The sequence below is a fragment of the Phodopus roborovskii genome, unplaced genomic scaffold, assembly GCF_943737965.1.
Source record: "Phodopus roborovskii unplaced genomic scaffold, PHOROB, whole genome shotgun sequence".
Lineage (NCBI taxonomy): Eukaryota > Metazoa > Chordata > Mammalia > Rodentia > Cricetidae > Phodopus > Phodopus roborovskii.
In genome coordinates, this window is record NW_026126459.1 from 821,709 (window position 1) to 838,910 (window position 17,202).

The 17,202-nt window shown below is 44.4% G+C and overlaps 1 protein-coding gene across 1 annotated transcript in view; it reads right to left on the reverse strand.

The window, feature by feature from the left end:
* The window catches only part of Zc3h3 (zinc finger CCCH-type containing 3), a 79,359-nt gene extending 69,977 nt beyond the window's left edge, over nucleotides 1-9,382 (reverse strand). The window contains exons 1-3 of the mRNA XM_051189135.1: nucleotides 9,280-9,382; nucleotides 6,693-7,995; nucleotides 4,954-5,150 (exon numbers count right to left, since the gene is read on the reverse strand). Of these exons, the coding sequence (XP_051045092.1) occupies nucleotides 4,954-5,150; nucleotides 6,693-7,995; nucleotides 9,280-9,358 (1,579 nt within the window). The 5' untranslated portion in view covers nucleotides 9,359-9,382. The remainder of the gene's footprint in view (nucleotides 1-4,953; nucleotides 5,151-6,692; nucleotides 7,996-9,279) is intronic.
* Between the last annotated feature and the right edge of the window lie 7,820 nt (nucleotides 9,383-17,202).

Sequence of the window (17,202 nt, forward strand, 5' to 3'; positions counted from 1 at the left end):
AGGCTCCAAAACCACAGAGAAACCCTGTCTTAAAAAAAAGAGAGAGAGAGAGAGAGAGAGAGAGAGAGAGAGAGAGAGAGAGAGAGAGAGAGAGAGATAGAATTCAGTGGCAGAGCATTTGCTTGGGTATGTTCATGGCCCTGAGTTCAATCCCAGTACCACAGGTCAGTGAACCAACTAAGCATGAAGCTATGACTACAAAAGGGTATGGATAAGCCTCCTATGCCCAAAACTACCTGGCAAGTATACAGCCAGGAGGAACAATGGAGAAGCTATCCTATCACAATATAAAGGCAAGCTCACCAGGCACTAAGAGAGACTTATCAGAGCTCTGATGAGGTTGCCTTCAGTATGGCTAGAAGCTAGAGAATAGGATCAGCTCCAGAGAACACTGACCATCTGAGGGGTTCCTAGTCCTCCACAAGTGCCAGCTCTAGGCTGAGGATGGCAAAAGAGCAACCCAGTTTGTAGTGAGTATTGGGCAGAGTGGAAACTGGGCTGTGAAGTGGCTAATAGTGCTTATACTGGGAGGACTTCCTGAGCACTTCCTTAAAAACTTGAATCTGGAAATGAGCACCCATCCCAGCAGATTCTCACCTCAGGCAGGACAAAAGACCAGACAAGGGGCTAAGACCCTGACCTATCCTTCTGCTGGTGACCCCAAATGAGTGGTCACTCTGCTTCTTACCTATAAACAATAACAGTGATTCCTTCATATCAGAGGGCTACCACAGTGAACTGAGTAATGGTTCCTGCCACATGCCAAAAAACTCTGCACTAGAGGCAGTAACTATGCCCAGGAGCATCATGTGAAAGCCTAGGAGGCAGGTGGGTCTCACTTAGGTCAGCCTACCATCTGCATAATATCAGTGAAAATTCACCTAGTCTTTATTATCCAGCCCTCTAGCAAGCTCCAGCCCAAAACCTACCAGACTAACCCTTTACCTAAGAAGGCTCTATTTCCAGAGCAAGGCCAAGGTTTGTTTGTTTAAAAGATTTTTTTTGCTGTTATTTTTGGAGGGGGTTGTTTGTTTGTTTTGGGTTTTGGGGGGGTTTTGGTTTTGTTTTTTTGTGGGCTTTTTTGTTTGTTTGTTTTGTTTTTTGAGACAGGTTTTCTCTGTGTAAAAGCCCCTGGCTGTCCTGGAACTCACTTTGTAGACCAGGCTGTCCTCAAACTCTGCCTCTCAAGTGCTGGGATTAAAGGTGTGCACCGCCTGGCTCATTTTATTTTTAACTGTGTATGTGTGTGTGTGGGGGGGGGGGGGGTGTTTGTGAGCACTCCTGGAAGCTGGAGGTGTTAGATCCCCTATAACTGGAGTTATAGGTAGTTGTGAGCCACCTGACATGGGTGCTGGGAATCAAACTGGGTTACTCTAGAATAGAAGTCTCTCTTAACTGCTAAACCATTTGTTCCAGCCCTGTTTTTTTAAAATATTTTTTATTTTATTTTAAATAATATTATATGTGTCCATGTGTTGGTATGTACACATGCATGCAGATATGCACAGAGTCCAAAAGAGGGTGACAGATCCCCTGGAGCTAAAGTTATAAGCAATTGTGAATTTAACTTGGGTCCTCTACAAGAGCAGTAAATGTACCTCACTACTAAGTCTCAAGGCCAAAATTTTAAAACATAGTTATAAGCAGAAAAGGACAAGCAATGGCCACATACACAGAAGATAAAAGAGAAGTGTCTTCCTATCCAAGCCTATCTCTGACAGATGATGACACACAGCCTGTCTATCCACAATGGCTCTTTCTAGGCAGTGGAAAGCCAGTGCTTCCAAGAGGCTATTGGTTAGAAGCCCACAACTTACTGATAGTAAGAAGCAACCAAACTTAGGGCAGCAGGTGAAAAGTTGGCTGGTATGTCAGATTAAACAATACCCTATGGACACAGCTCAGGGAGCCAAGCCACATACTAGACCTAGGCCATGCCCTTAGGTGAGTAAGCCTGGGAGCTCACTCCAAGACTGCCAGGTCCTATATCCCCACACTGACCAAAAGCAGAGCATCACACGGCAACTACCAATCGCCACATCCCTCCCAAAATGCCTTTTCTAGCATCTGTCCATGGAGGCAGACAAAGTACACATCTCCCTGGCTCCCTCAGGACTGTCTCTGGGGGAGGGGGGAGTTCTCAGCCCAACCCACAGCCAAAGGCTGACCACAAGGGAGAGATCACATCAGATCTGAACCTTCCTGGCATTCCCAGTCCCCAGGCATGAGCAGCCCCATGGCTGCTGCTGAACAATGCAGTTTTGAATTCAATTAAAGCGATTATCTGTTGTGCCAAATAAATTGTGTACAGCATATATCCTGTGGCACTTTACACCTCCAGGCTCATTATTCCCTAACTGTTTCCTCCTGTTTATGCACTCTCAAATTAAATTGCTGATAATACGCACCAAAATAAAAAATGAGCACACCTTGTCCCAAGAAAATTGATTCTCCTTCTCCTGAACTGGCGATTGCCAGGTTTTATATACTCAGTTCCTGGTAATCATTAGTAATTCAATTTTCTTTTTATTAGCCCCCTTATCTGCTGAGCAATATAGTGGCAGCGTTGACCTCTTTCGCACGGGTAAATGTTTAAAATCTTTTCCCTGATTAATTTTGCCAGTTAAGAAAAAGAGGAGAAATGGCCCGGCTCTTAGCCATCACAATGAATAAAGCTTAATGTTGATTGTGATGGAATTTCTAATGCCAGAGAAATTGATTGAACGCGGCAATTACGCTGCAAGAGTAACTCGAGGGAGATGGGATCGCTTTCTTCTGGCCATAGCCTTTTGGTTATTTAAAACAATCCAATTTGCAAGGATAATTATGTATTAGTGTTTTATCTACCACTTGAAATGAACAGGGGAGTTTCAATACTGGCCTAGCATTAGCAGGTTATTGCTGCAAATTACTTGATATCTGCTTTCTTTCACATAAAGAGGAAATTAGGCAATCAATTACCAGAAAAAGGTGGATGGAGGGAATAAGAGGGGCAAGTGCGCCCTCTGCTGGCTGCTAGGTCACACAGTAGGGCTGAGTAGTGACCTGGAGAAGGGGTGGGTCAGGAAGTACTCCTGGGCACCCAAAGTCTACAGAGTAGTCAGGTCTCTCCCTAGACACTGTGTCTAGGGATGAAGAGATCTGTAACTAGGGCTAACTAAGCATTTTCTTGGCTGGAAACAGAAATAGAAGACACAGCACTAGATAAAGGGGCAGTCCTTATCCACTAACCCCATGTATTAGGAGTCCCTGACCTCTAACAGCCACATGAGCTTGGGGGTTGTACCCACTTGGAGACAGAAAAGCTCCACTGAACAATGTGACAAGACCCCAGGCCAGGGAATGAAAAAGAGTGGCCAGAGCCTTGAACATCATTCAGACTGGGGTTCCTGGACAAACAAGGAAATGAGGCAGACAGGAAGCCTTGCAGGAAGGAGCTAAGGAAACCATAAGCCAGTTCCTCCTGGAGCAAGCCAAATCCATCCAGGCTCCAGCTTAGAGAAATTACTATTGTCACTCTCATCTCCTTGACAAAAAAAAAAAAAAAAAACCTGGCCAGGCCTACCTCCTGTAGACAGCCTACCATCTATCTGGAGTTGTCTCTGGGACTGCTACCTGAGTAGCCATACCAACCACAGGCTCAGCATCTCATTTCCATAGCTTTCTGCTTTAGATGATGACCCTCCCTTAATCTCACATGCAAGGTCTTGCATATTAGCCATCCTGACTCACTGTCTACTCCAGCCCACTATCCCATTCCCACCACCTGATGTTCCTGAAAGCAACAACACAAGCTGTCTCCTGGCTCCCTTATCTATCCCCTCCCTGACATCTCAATCAGAACCTACCCTCATGACCTAGTGTCCTTTCCACTAGGGTCATCCGCTTTTCTGATCCTATAGAGTATATTGACTGTGTGGACTTCCTTCTGCTGTGTTCCACCACTGCCTTCACGTGCACACCTGAGAGATATTTCCTCTCCTTACTTAAGTCTCCTCATGAAGCACTCCCAGGCGGGTGGTGGTGGTGGCTGTGACACACACCTTTAATCCCAGCACTTGGGAGGCAGAGGCAGGGATCTCTGTGAGTTTGAGACCAGCCTGGTCTGGTATACAAGAGCTAGCTCCAGGACAGCCTCCAAAGTCACAGAGAAACCCTGTCTCGAAAAACCAAAAAAAAAAAAAAAAAAAGAAGAAGGAAGAAGAATCACACCCCAATGCCTGCCCAGTGTGTTTACACCCTCCCTGCAGCCCATCACTACTCTTTCGCTTTCTTGTTCTGGGGACACCTTTACTACCCAAAGCCAAATGTCCAGGCTGTCTACAAGGGCTCAAGCAGTCATCTGCATCCAGTGGAATATGGCTCAGCATCCCCAGAAACCAGCATGATGATTCTTGGCCCCAAGGTGCCCATCACATGCTCGGTGGGTAAACAGGTAAATGAAGAGATAGACTCTCCACAGTCCTTCCTACAGCAGGAATACCAGGGGCATGATGCAGTTATTGTATCTGTCCACAATTATGAGGCTATCCACTTCCCCACCCCTAGTGGAGGCAGCAGCAACAGCTTCAGTAGCCCCTAACACATTTAAGGCATCACAGGTGGAGAAACTAAATTCAAAACCCCTTACCCCTCACCTTTCCCTGGCTATCTGTGTCAGCCAACAGAAGACAACCTTTGCTATCCCCAGTTTATATAACACTCGACCCAGACACAAGCAAGTCGTGCCCTTCCTCATATACAAGCAATACTAGTAGATTTTATATCTTCTCCACCCAAAGCTGTTAAGCCTCTTCCACCCATTCTTCTCAACTGCCCAAGGGGAGCCCAGTCATGTCCAGCCCGCCCGCTCTCTGGCCTTTCTCTGAGTCCCACCCTCTTCACATGGTTCCTAACCATTGTAGTAGAGTGCAGCCCATCCTCAGACAATACCTAAAGTCCTCTCCGTCATACCTTCCTTGGTGGAGAGGTGGGCCCGGCTGGATGGCATGCAGCACAGCCGATGCCTGGTGACCTGCATCAGACCCTTGTGGGGAGTCTTCCTCAGAATGGGGCTAGTCTTCCCCCGGAGGGCCTGTCTCCGTCGCTGGGTGACATGGTTTTTGTTGGTGGTGGTAGCTGTGGGGCTACTCTTCTTGTCCCCTGGAAGGCTATGGAGATAAAACACAAAAAAACTACCAACAGGCTCACTAGGAAGATCTGCCTAAGCACCTTCCTCATCTGGAGACAGCACAGGTTACCACACTCTCCAAGTAAAGTAGAGCAGAGTGATTTCAGCACCCGTCCCTGCCCCTGCCCCTGCCCCAGCCCTTCTCCAAGCCAGATGAGGCCCTGCAGAAGACTAGGGGAAAACTGATGGAGGACTGCATTCCTGAAAAGGAGCTGCATTCAGGCCTGCATGCCAACTCACTAGCACATCTTCAAGGCTGCTCCAAAACTCCCCCTCCAAGGTCCTCACAACACAGCATAAGAGTAAATCTATCCTTTAGGCACTGTGAGGGTGGGACTCAAGTCAGATAACTACAAACAGCATGTCTGGAGCACAAAGCCAGAAGGACAGAGCTTACACAGAATCAAAGACCAAATTGAAACAGCAGGAAGAACTTCCTTAGGGGCATTCATGGCAAGGAGGGGAAGTATCTTTTGGAAGAACACTGTCTGATGGCATAGGCAGGCCCTCTGCCTGGTAAGCAGACAATATTTTTGCCATCAGCAGCTGATTTGAAGTTTCTGACCCCTCACCATATATTCTGGGCTACGATGCCATCTTTCAGATTCCCACAGTCATGCAAGGTCGGTGATCTCAGAGGTAATATGCACTCATAAAGCAGCAGTTCAGCCTGCCTAGTCACTTGGCCACCACCAGCTAGGATATAAAACCAATCTGCTTCCTCTGGAAATGATGGCCTCCCAACATCTCAGCATACTTTGAAGGTGGCTAGAGAGCTCAAAGCTGGGAGAGTCTGTGGAATGCAGTGTTCCAGTCCCTTTCACTATCACCCAATATTACACAAAGAGTGCATCCTTCTGTCTGGGCCAGGACGAACTGCCCCACAAAGCCTGATTTCCTAAAGCTCTCAAATAAAAGCAGCAGGAAAGTCCAGGCACATCTGGCAGAGCCCAGCACCCTAGTCCACCACCCAGCTCACATACATCAGCCCCTGCTCAGGTCAGAACAGCCATGCAGCATTTACACACTGCTATACACTGGACCGGGGTGGTGCTCCCTAAGCACCTAACCTGGCATGACAGCCTGTTTTTGAACCCAGCCCCCAACCAGAAGGGAAACTAACTGAAATGACTTCCTAATTTCTCACCAAGAGAAGAAAGGTCTGCCAGCATTACCAGTGCCAGAGCTCATATCGCTACATCCCTGCTAAGGCCCCATGCAAAGACCCTGAATCATTCAAGCTTTACCTGACCACACCTTTTCATGTCAACACTCCCTCCAGCCTCAGTCCTACTAGAAGCATGACCCAAGTCACACACGAAGCTCCCAGCTTAGGCCACACATCCGTGGTGCTGAATAGACCCAACATGGGCCTTCTTTTTCCCCAACCTATAAACCAGGAAGGGATCACAAGCTAAGGTAACACAATAGCTTCAAATTCCCTAATTCAGGAGCCAAAAAGCCTTAATAAGCGCTACCCCACCCACCTAGATAGGATATTGCAAGATAGAAAGATGCACACCTGGTACTGCCCCTCCTCCGGATAATCTTGGTACGGCTCCTCACTTTGTAAGCTGAGAGTGGTGTTTCTCCAAAGAGGGGCTTCAAGTTGCTGGGTCCTACTGCTGGTCTGTCCCCTGAGGGGGATCTAGAAAGGACTGGGGAGAGCTGAGAAGTATGGTCTTTACTGCCAGCTTCTGACTGCCAACGGAAAGAGGAAGAGGAGGACGCAGAGGGGCTGGAAGCCTTCCACTTGTACTTGCTGGGAGAGGGTCCAGGCTTGGATGATGTAGCCAGTTTCTCGGGCCTGGCTTCTGGGTCAACTTTAGGCTGTGGCTTCTCTGTCTTTCCAACTGTGCCAAAAGTAGCCTTGTTCACACTCTCCATAGTTGTTCTGGGACTAAGAGCCCTTCGAGTGACCCGTGGACTCTTTTCTGAGGCAGCCACCCATTTGTAGTTGTTTTTCCGAAACTTGCTGGTTCGACATGATACTAGCAGTGAGGCCTCCCTGACCTGCCTGTTTCCCGTTGCTGGTCTGACTGGAGCCACCACAGAACCCAAGGAAGATGGCTGGTCTGCATGGTCAGTATATGCTTTCTGGTCTCCAATGAGCTGTTCAGCATAGCTGGCAGAATGAGGGCCTGCTTTCCGGCCCAGGGCCACACCAGTGCGCTGGGGCACAACAGAGGATGGGAAGTGTGCCTTGATGGCAATTTCACTTTCACTGACCGTCCGACGATGTTCCGAGGGGCTGTCACTAAGCCTGCCCACAGACTTCACTACCCGAGGTTTGCCAGGCTCCTTCTGGCAAACCAAAAGGGGGTCATCCACACTGTAACCCATCTTGGTTCTTCCTGGCCTTGCAGGCTGCAGCTGTCCACCAGGAAGCTCAACCTCACTTCCCTGGGGTCTTTGGTCATTCCAGGAGGACTCATCTTCCAAGGAGCCCCGCTGGACCCCTGAGGCAGTGGCAGAGCCAGTCTTTGATGGTGGCTTGATTTTAATAACCATATTCTGATCAGGACTGAGCTGGACCTGTCTCTCCAGTACATATTGCTGAGGGTCAGGATGCTGACTGTCCCCAGACCTGAGGGATGCCTGTAAAGCATGGTCACTGGCTGGGTCAGAAGATTCCAGAGGCTGATTCACAAGGGAGTATTTCTTGCGCCATAAAGGGCCATGGTGTGAGGAGAAGCCCCTCCGACTTGGACGAGGATAGCGGGCACCAAAGGTCCTGCCACTTTGGTAAGTGGGTGGCTGCCACCTAGAAGTAGCTGAAGTGCCCAGGCCATTGCCATGCAGGGTTTTATAGTCATCAATTAGACCTGAGAAGTCAGAATCACAGGCTCAGTTACCTAGGAATAAAAACCTCCTAAATAAAAACAGCCCAGACCCATTCTCCTTCCTGAGCCCCTTACTGACTTGAGAGCAACCCAAGTTACCTGGAAACCATAGAAAGTTCAATCCAAATCTCTAGGCTTGTCAATTCTATGAACTCTTCCCCCTATCATTACTACTTCATTCTTACTTTGCCTGCTTATCCTGAAAACACAATTTTTGAAGTGTAACTGTTTCTATTAATTGGTCTCCTAGGTCCACAATATTTTGAGGGCATATACAAAAACAAAACAAAAAAAAAAAAAAAAAAAAAAAAAAAAAAAACAGGCCCCAGAAACCATCACAGACACCTGTAGTGCTTGTATAAGAACAGGACAAGTATCCATGGAGGCCCTCTAGTTTGCCCACTTATGAAAAAGATGCCAGACTGCATCTTAGTGATCGCCTCGGAACCGCCGATTCTTTAACCCAGCAAACACATACACACACACACACACACACACACACACACAATATAGCCAATGACAACCCACCAGCTAACAACAGCATCTCCCACAGAAAAGGCCTATACTACCAACACAAGGATTTTCCAGTGAAGTGACTCATGGAGCACTGAAGGAATGAAGGAACGCAAGCGGGTTCACAACAGCCCCCATACACCGGGTCGGCCGGCCGCAACCCTCACAGGAAGGCCACGCCCACACTGGGAGGCACCTCTGGTCGGGTGTGAGGGAAACCCAAGAAGCCCCAAAGGGGTACGCCACCTCGGCTCTCCCCAGCGCTAGCTTTCCAGACAGACCCCTAAGTGGTTTGGGGTTTTGTTGTTGTTGTTTTATTTTGTTTTGGGGTGTTTTGGGAGGGGGAACTTTGTTAAGGATTCTAAAATTTAATAAAGACCAACATGGGTCTAACATTTTAAGCTGTGGAATCTAACGCCTGGGTAGTCAGCCTTAGAGTACAAGGGCTGTGTACTCTAAGGCAACCGAGAGCAAGCTCTTAACGGCAGAGAAAGAGAAACGCTCCGGAGCCGGCGGCTGACGCGACTACCGCGAGGAGGCCACCGTGCTGCTGCCAGTACGCCCTCAAAGGCCCGCTCACTCGCCCCGAAGCCTGGAGGGTCTGTCACCAGCGGGCCGCACCCGACCTCGGCCGCTCATACCCCCACCCAAGCCGACCGTCAGGACACCGCAACCGACAGCGCCCACTCCTGAAAGGGTCCGCGGTGGACAGAACAAACAAGTGGACGCGCTCCCGGGCCGCGGCCCCCTCACCCTGCAGCAGGCGGATCTGCCGCCGCAGCTGCTCCTTTTCCTCCATCTCCGGAGTCCGGCTAGTCCCCCGTGACGTCATCACTGCGCGACTGTTTCCTCCGGGCGGGGCCGAAAGAACATTGGGTTCCACTCTGCGTGAATTTGAGGTTGGGATGCACCGTCGCCCGGGCAACCCTGCGAGAGCGCATGCGCACAACGAGAAACGCCCCATCATCCTGAAGCGCCCGGGTGTGGCGGCAGAACAACCTGGCTTCCGCACTAATTCCTGGCATTGTTTCGCAGCTGAGAGTTCCAAGAAAGACTTGGAGGAGATAGATAATAGTTCTCTTGCATCCAGGAATCCCTTTTATTACTTTATTTTTTGAGACAGTGTCTCACTATTTACTCGCTATGTAGACCAGGCTGGCCTCGAACTCACAAAAGTTCACTTTCCTCTGCCTCCGGAGCTGGAATTAAAGGCGTGCCCTCTTAACGCCTTTGCTACAGCAGCACGAGAACAGCAACAAACAGCAACAAAGAATCGGAGGCTGTTTTTGCGGTTGGTAACAGATATTAAGACGAGAAAATTCTTGAGTGGGGTTAGTAGGAAAGGCTTTTGCACCTTGAGAAAATAGCGGAGGCGTTTCAGTACAAGAGTTGCCGTGTGATCAAGCAATTCCACGTCTAGGTGTATAATCAAAGACTAAGAAATACCGACTTCAGGGGCTGGAGAGTCGGCTCAGCTGTTAAGAGCTCTAGCTGCTCCTCCAGAGGTCCTGAGGTTCAATTCTCAGCTACTACATGGTGCCCTCTGGCATACAGACAGCACTCATATATTTAAAATACATAAATAAATAATTTTTAAAACAAAATACCGATTCTAACATATTTGTACATCATAATAGCTAACTGAAAGCAACCCAAGTGAGAAATGAGATATTATTCGGTGTTTTGTTTTGAGACAGGGTCTCACAATGTAGCTCTAGCTGTCCTGGGGCTCACTATGTAGACCATGTTGGCCTTGAACACTCAGAGATCTGCCTGCCTCTCCCAAGAGCTGGAATTAAAGGCAGCTGCCACTACACCCAGATATGCAGTGGTTTTTTTGTTTGTTTGTTTGTGGTGTTAGGCTCCAGGATTCTGGCAAAGTACTCTACCATGGAACTATATCTACACAGTATATTGTTAAGCCTGAAAAAAGAAAATGAAGTCTAGAGCTGGGTTTGGTAGTGCACACCTATAAGCTCCAGTATTAAGAAATGAAGCAGGCTGTGCAGTGGTAGTGCATGCCTTTAATCCCAGCCCTTGGGAGGCAGAGGCATGCAGTCTTAAAAGAGTTCAAGGCCAGCCTGGTCTATATATTAGTGAGTTCCAGGATCATCAGGGCTATATAGAAGACCCTGTGTCAAAAGAGGAAGAGGAAAAGAAAGAAAGTTTTTAAATATACATTATAATGTATGAAAGTTACAAAAGGGTAAAAATAACTCCACTTGTATGAAATATCTAGAGTAAACAAATATTTTGTGGGACTTCATGTAGCTTAAGATGCCCTCCAACTCACTGTGTAGGTGAGGATGACCTTAAACTTATAATCCTGCCTCCATTTCCCAAACAATTTAAAAGGCACGTATCACCAAGCCAAGTTTTATAGGATGCTAGGGATTGAACCCAGGGCTTTGTGTATGCTGCTAGACAAGTGCTCAACCAATTAAACTACATTCCCAGCCAAAAAGCAGGCAAAAACTGAGGAAATAGATTAAATCTGGTATAGTGGTATGCTGGAGAGCTTAATGTCAGCCTGACCCTGACACAAGCTAAAATCATCTGAAAGGAGGGAATGTCAATTAAGAAAATGCCTCCTTAAGATCAGGTTGTAGGCAAACCTGTAGGGCATTTTCTTAATTAGTGATTGATGGGAGGGCCCAGTCCATTGTGGGTGTTATCATCTTGGGCTGATGGCCTTGAGTTCTATCAGATAGCCTGCTGAGGGCAAGAACAGGATATCCAGCAGGAGCTCTAGTGAGGGCCCAGCATCAATAGGTTAGTAGAAACCTGAGGCGTCAAACCAGACCAATGCTCTTTGCAATGAACACTTGCAAGTAAAGATAAGTGGACAAAGGGGTTCATGGTATGACTCACTGTATCACACTACAGCTTCCATGACCCAGATGTTAAGTGCAGGTGTGGAGGGCAGATACAAAGGGATGGGGGAATGAATGGGATCAAGATACATGGGGTAAAAGACACTTAGAATGAATAAAAAGAAAGAAAGCCTGCTGAGCAAGCCAGAGGGAACAAGTCAGTAAGCAGCATTCCTCCATGGTCTCTGCATAAGCTCCTGTCCTGACTTCTTTCAATGATAGAGTGTGATGTGGAAATAAAAGCCATGGTGTGTCATCACAGCAATAGTAACTCTAACTAGGAAAAGTGGTGTGGTGGCTCACAGATTTGAATATGTGGTCCCTGTTAGGGAAGGATTAGGGGGTGTGGCCTTGGAGGTGTGTCACTAGGATTCAAAAGACTCAGGATTCCCAGTGATCACTCAACCTCATGGTTGTAGATTGAGATGAGCTCTTCACTATCCTTTGTAATCATGGATGCTACCTTCTGAAATCATAAGCCAAATTAAATATGTGCTATTGTAAGTTGCCTTTGAAGGGACTCTAGCCAGCCTGAGTATGGCATACATGGCTCTGGCAGGCCTTGCCCTTTTCCCCCATTCCCTCTGCCTTGTTAAAAACCATTAGATTACATTCCTAAAGCTAGCCACCAAGGCCTATTCCCTTATTTGGTCACTTCCTCCTCCCAAAACTGACTACAGAGGTCTAGCTATTGAAGTCCAGCAATCAGAAGCTCACTTCGACTCCCCTAATTAACATGCCCAATTAAAATTAAATACTTCATCCTAACACGGGGTTTCCTGTTTTACCTTTATAAACCACCACCTATGAACCATCTCTATCTTCTCTCTAGAGGCATCCCTTTGTCCCTTTCTCCTATATCCTTTATCTCCTGTCTTTGTCTCTTATTTCCTGCCCTTTGTCTCTCTGGAGTAAATAAATCTCCTTTGTGCTAAGAACTGGTCTTAGGGGTCCTGAGATGATACCTATCCCTTCAACCTTGACCATAGTATTTTATCATAACAGTAGAAAAGTAAGGCAAGTAGGACCTGCCCTTAATACAGCACTCTAGAGGCAGAGGCAAGTGGACCTATGAGTTCTGGGCCAACATATTCTACATAGAGAATTCCAGGCTAATCAGCTACAAAGTAAGAGGATCTAAAAAACAGGAAGGAAGAAAAAGATCAGACAGGCTATTGATCTGGAGGTGGGAGAGGAGAAGAAATTATATCTTAAAAGGATACAGAGTTTCTGTTCAGAACAATGAAAATGTTTTGGAGACAGTAGTGATGGTTACATAACATTCTGAGATAGTATCTCTGAATTGTATACATTTGGAAGCAGCTAAAACATTTTTTTCATTAGATATAGTTTGCAACAATTTAACCAAAAACTGAGCAGAACACTGAGTTTGGTGGCTCAACCGTAGAATTTCAGAAAGGATGCCAGCATAAAGAAAAGGCAAAAATGGCTGGTGAGCTGATTTGTTGCAAACTTTAGTGGAGGGTCATTGATTTGTTGGGTTTTTTTTTTTTTTTTTAACTTTAGTAGTGTGTATAGGTGTTTTTTCCTCTGTTTATGTATTCCCACTACATGCATACCTGGTGCTGAGGGAGGCCAAAACAGTTTTGGAACCTCTAGGAGTAGAGTTACAGGCAATTGTGAGCTGCCCTGTGGGCTCTGAAAATTGAACCCTAGTCCTCTAGGAAAACAGGTAGTGCTCTTAACCACTGCTGTCCAAGACAGTGATTTTTAAAGGCCTTGACTGTGAGAAATGACTGCCCTTACTTACCAGGAGGCTGATACTCCAGATAGGTAAAATATTTACACTCTTCTAGTATAGCCTTCTTCCCAAATTCCCATCCTATTGGTTCAGGATGCAAAGCCTTCTCTAATTAGTATTCTGTAGCTTGAGATTTCTTCCTTTTCTGGTGGTGGACTCAGTCACATGGCAGACTGCCTACAACTTTCCATCTCTGATAAGGTAATTGCAACATCTTTCCCAATTTAAGCTAATATAATAACTGAGATCAATTGTCCCATACCTGTGGCTGATAATCTTACAATGCAGAATGTTAGGAATCCTTTTATTTCATATATAGAAGGAATTTTAGCAGAAGAAAATCATGACTTAACCAGTATATACATTTTCTTTGTAATAGCAATGGGTTTCATGATCAATGATATTCTTAAATAAATGGTTTGAAATTGGAGCAAAAAATAAGGAACTTTTACAAACCATAGGAGACTTAGTAACAAGGATTCAGAATATTGAAAATGGCAGTAGAGAGCTAAAAATCAGAACATAAAACATAGAATGCTTAAAACAAAAGGTTCAGAATATTGAAAATTACAATGGAGAGCTGAAAAACAGAACGCTTAGAAAAAAGTTTCAAAATATTGAAGATGGCAATAGAGATCTGACAGGTAGAATACAAAACATGGAACATAAAAATGACCAACTAGGAAACAGAATTTGTTCCATATCCACTGCCTCAATGACCAAAACAAAAACAATGCAATGCTAGCAGAAACAGCTCGTTCCTGGTCAGATGAGGCTACTAATAAGGTTAAAAAACTGAAACATCAGATGGAAAGACTGGCAGATAGAATCTGTTCCATGTCTAAGGATAATGGCAAGCTAGCAGATAAAACATTGTTTCATACACAGATTAACATTCCTCCAGTATTAGATGTGAACCATAAATGAACTCATGGTTGTACAAAAAAAAACTATAAAGTACTATACAAGACAGACACCAAATATCCAGGCTGTATAAAAACAGAATACAAGTACTAACCAAACAGAGGAACCAAAAGCCCTACCCTTAAATGGCTAACAGATGAACCTGTCTGAGTAGGGAAATGGTCTATGACCTCTGAGAAGGCTTTAGAAAATCTGGTTCAGGAACAGCTAAATGCTAGATTTATCGAGGAATCTACCAGCCCTTGGAACTCTCCTGTATTTGTTATCAAAAAGAAATCTGGAAAATGGAGAAGGCTTACAGACCTGAGAGCTATCAATAAAGTTATCCAGACAATGGGCTCTCTGCAGCCTGGAATGCCCTTGCCTTCTTTGATACCTAAAGAATGGCCTATTATAGTTATTTATTTAAATAATTGCTTTTTCACTATACCTTTACAAGAAAAAGATAAAGAAAAATTTGCCTTCACGGTACCTAATTACAATAATTCTCAACCGATTAAGAGTATCAATGGAAGGTTTTGCCACAGGGAATGCTAAATAGCCCCACCCTGTGCCAATATTTTGTGCAAAAATCTTTAGAAATATTTCATAAACAGTCTCCACAATCCATAATTTACCATTACATGGATGATATATTGTTAGCTGATTCTAAAGTAAAAATATTAGAATGGTTAAAAAAGAGGATGCTAAAGACTCGTGTGGACCCAAAACTAGACTGTATTTTGGTTATATTACCATCTAGAGATTATACTTCAGGGATTTTGATGCAGAGGGAAGATATCATGTTACAATGAATATTTCTACCACATAAACAGAATAAAAAAACTAAAAACATATAGAAAAGATCTCTGATTTGATTATAAAAGGTAAATTAAGACTTTGTCAACTGACAGGAAGAGACGCAGCAGAAATTATAGTATCTTTAACTAATGAGGAAATTTCCTCCTTATGGAAAGATAATGAATATTGGCAGAGAGCATGCAGTAACTTTTTGGGAACGATTAGCAACAATTATCCCAAAAGTGAGAGAATCAAATTCATAAAGAAAACAATTTGGATCCTTCCACACATTGTAAGAAAAACACCTATCTCTGGAGTTCCTACCTTCTACACCGATGCAAACAAATCAGAAAAAAATAAGTAAAATAGTTCAAAGCTCTTATAATTCTGTACAAAAGGCAGAATTGTACATCATTCTCCTGGTACTTATGGATTTTAAAGAACCCCTCAATATAGTTACTGATTCTCAATACACAGAGAGAGTCGTCTTACACATTGAGACTGCAGAATTTATTCCTGACCATACAAAATTAACTTCATTGTTTATACAGTTACAAGTCATCCTATATATATAACACACATCAGATCCCATATGGGTCTGCCAGGTCCTCTAGCACAAGGCAATGATGAAATTGATCGGTTATAAATAGGAAGTGTACTAGAAGCCTCGGAGTTTCATAAGAAACACCACGTGAACAACAAAGATTTTAAAAAGGATTTTTCTATCACTTGGTAACAAGCTAAGGAAATAGTAAGGAAATGTCCTATTTGCTCATTCTATAACCAAACTCCTTTACCACCAGGCAGTAACCCTAAAGCTATAAATAGGAATGAAATATGTCAAATGGATGTGTTTTCATTTTGCAGAATTTGGAAAATTAAAATACGTATACCACACTATAGACACATTTTCAGGGTTTCAGTGGGTCACTGCTCTAAGCTCTGAAAGGGTTGATTCTGATATCATTATTAGAGGTAATAGCCATTATGGGCATACCTACACAAATAAAAACTGGCATATGTCTCCAGCAAATTGAAACAGTTTTTTGAGTATTATAACAGAAAGCACATGACCGGTATACCACACAATCCTACAGGACAAGCAATAGTTGAGAGATCTAATAGTACTTTAAAAGAAATGCTCTATAAACAGGCAGAGGGAACAAAGACATCCAAACAGATTACATAATGCTTTATTAATATTAAACTTGCTTAATGCTAATGAGAAAGGAAAAACAGCTGCAGAAAGACACTGGACAATAGAAAAAGTGTCTAATTGAAACCAGCCAGTGTACTTTAAGGATGTATTGACCTCAGCATGGAAACCAGGATATGTGTTATGTTGGGATAGGGGTTTTGCCTTTGTATCTACAGGAGAAAAAAAGCTGTAGATACCATCTAAGTTGATGGTAAGATCCAAGTTGAAGAAGAGGAACATCTTAATGAAGAGAAATAACAAGTCATCCACCAAAGTAGTTCCCATGAGTTGTGCAGAGACCTCTCAAAGGTAGGGAAAGTGTTCTGTTCTTGTCTTTACAGGAAAACAGAAAACACCCATCTTCAAACAGCCAAAAGACACTAAACACGTAGGTACCTACAGAAGAGAAGATAGCTCTCCAGGAAGAACCATTTAATGAAGAGGAATCTGATATATGGTAAAAAATATTTGATTCTAGTGAACTACTTTTATACAGAAATCTAATTCTCTTTACTATCTAGTATTCCTTTAGTCCAAGTTCATGTAAACCAATGCAGGCTTTGGAGTTGGATCTGGCTTTCCTTCTCTAAATTCAAGCATGTTGTCAAGATTAAATTCAGTTTCTGCCTTATATCAAGAAGCCAATTGGTATAATGCATGAGGAAAACAAAATCTGGGGACTGTCATTTGCCTATATGTGGTTTTCTCTTTGAAATCCTATTTTTCCTCATATACATTTTCATGCTTATTGTTGCCTTTCCCAATATGCATATCTTAAAAGTTGAAACTTTTACATTGCTATCGTTGTTTAAGTTCTCCACAAGGAATAATAACAATTCCTAACAGCAATCTCTGAACGCTCTGGAAAGAAGATGGGGCCCCACTTTGTCATTTCCACTTGACTCAATCTGATGTATCTGGGCTACAAACATCACCCTAAAATGGGTTTGGGACAACTCCAGACTAGGCTGAAATAGTGCACCTTCTTATTACACCCTGGCCAGAGTTTCAGATAGAACCTCAGTCAAACATTTCCTGCCTCGCAGAAATTAGCTACAAATGTTACAGCCAGTCCCATGGAGAAATTTTGTAGCTAAAAATTTTCTTCCTACGGGATCCCATGGAGAAATCATCATCCC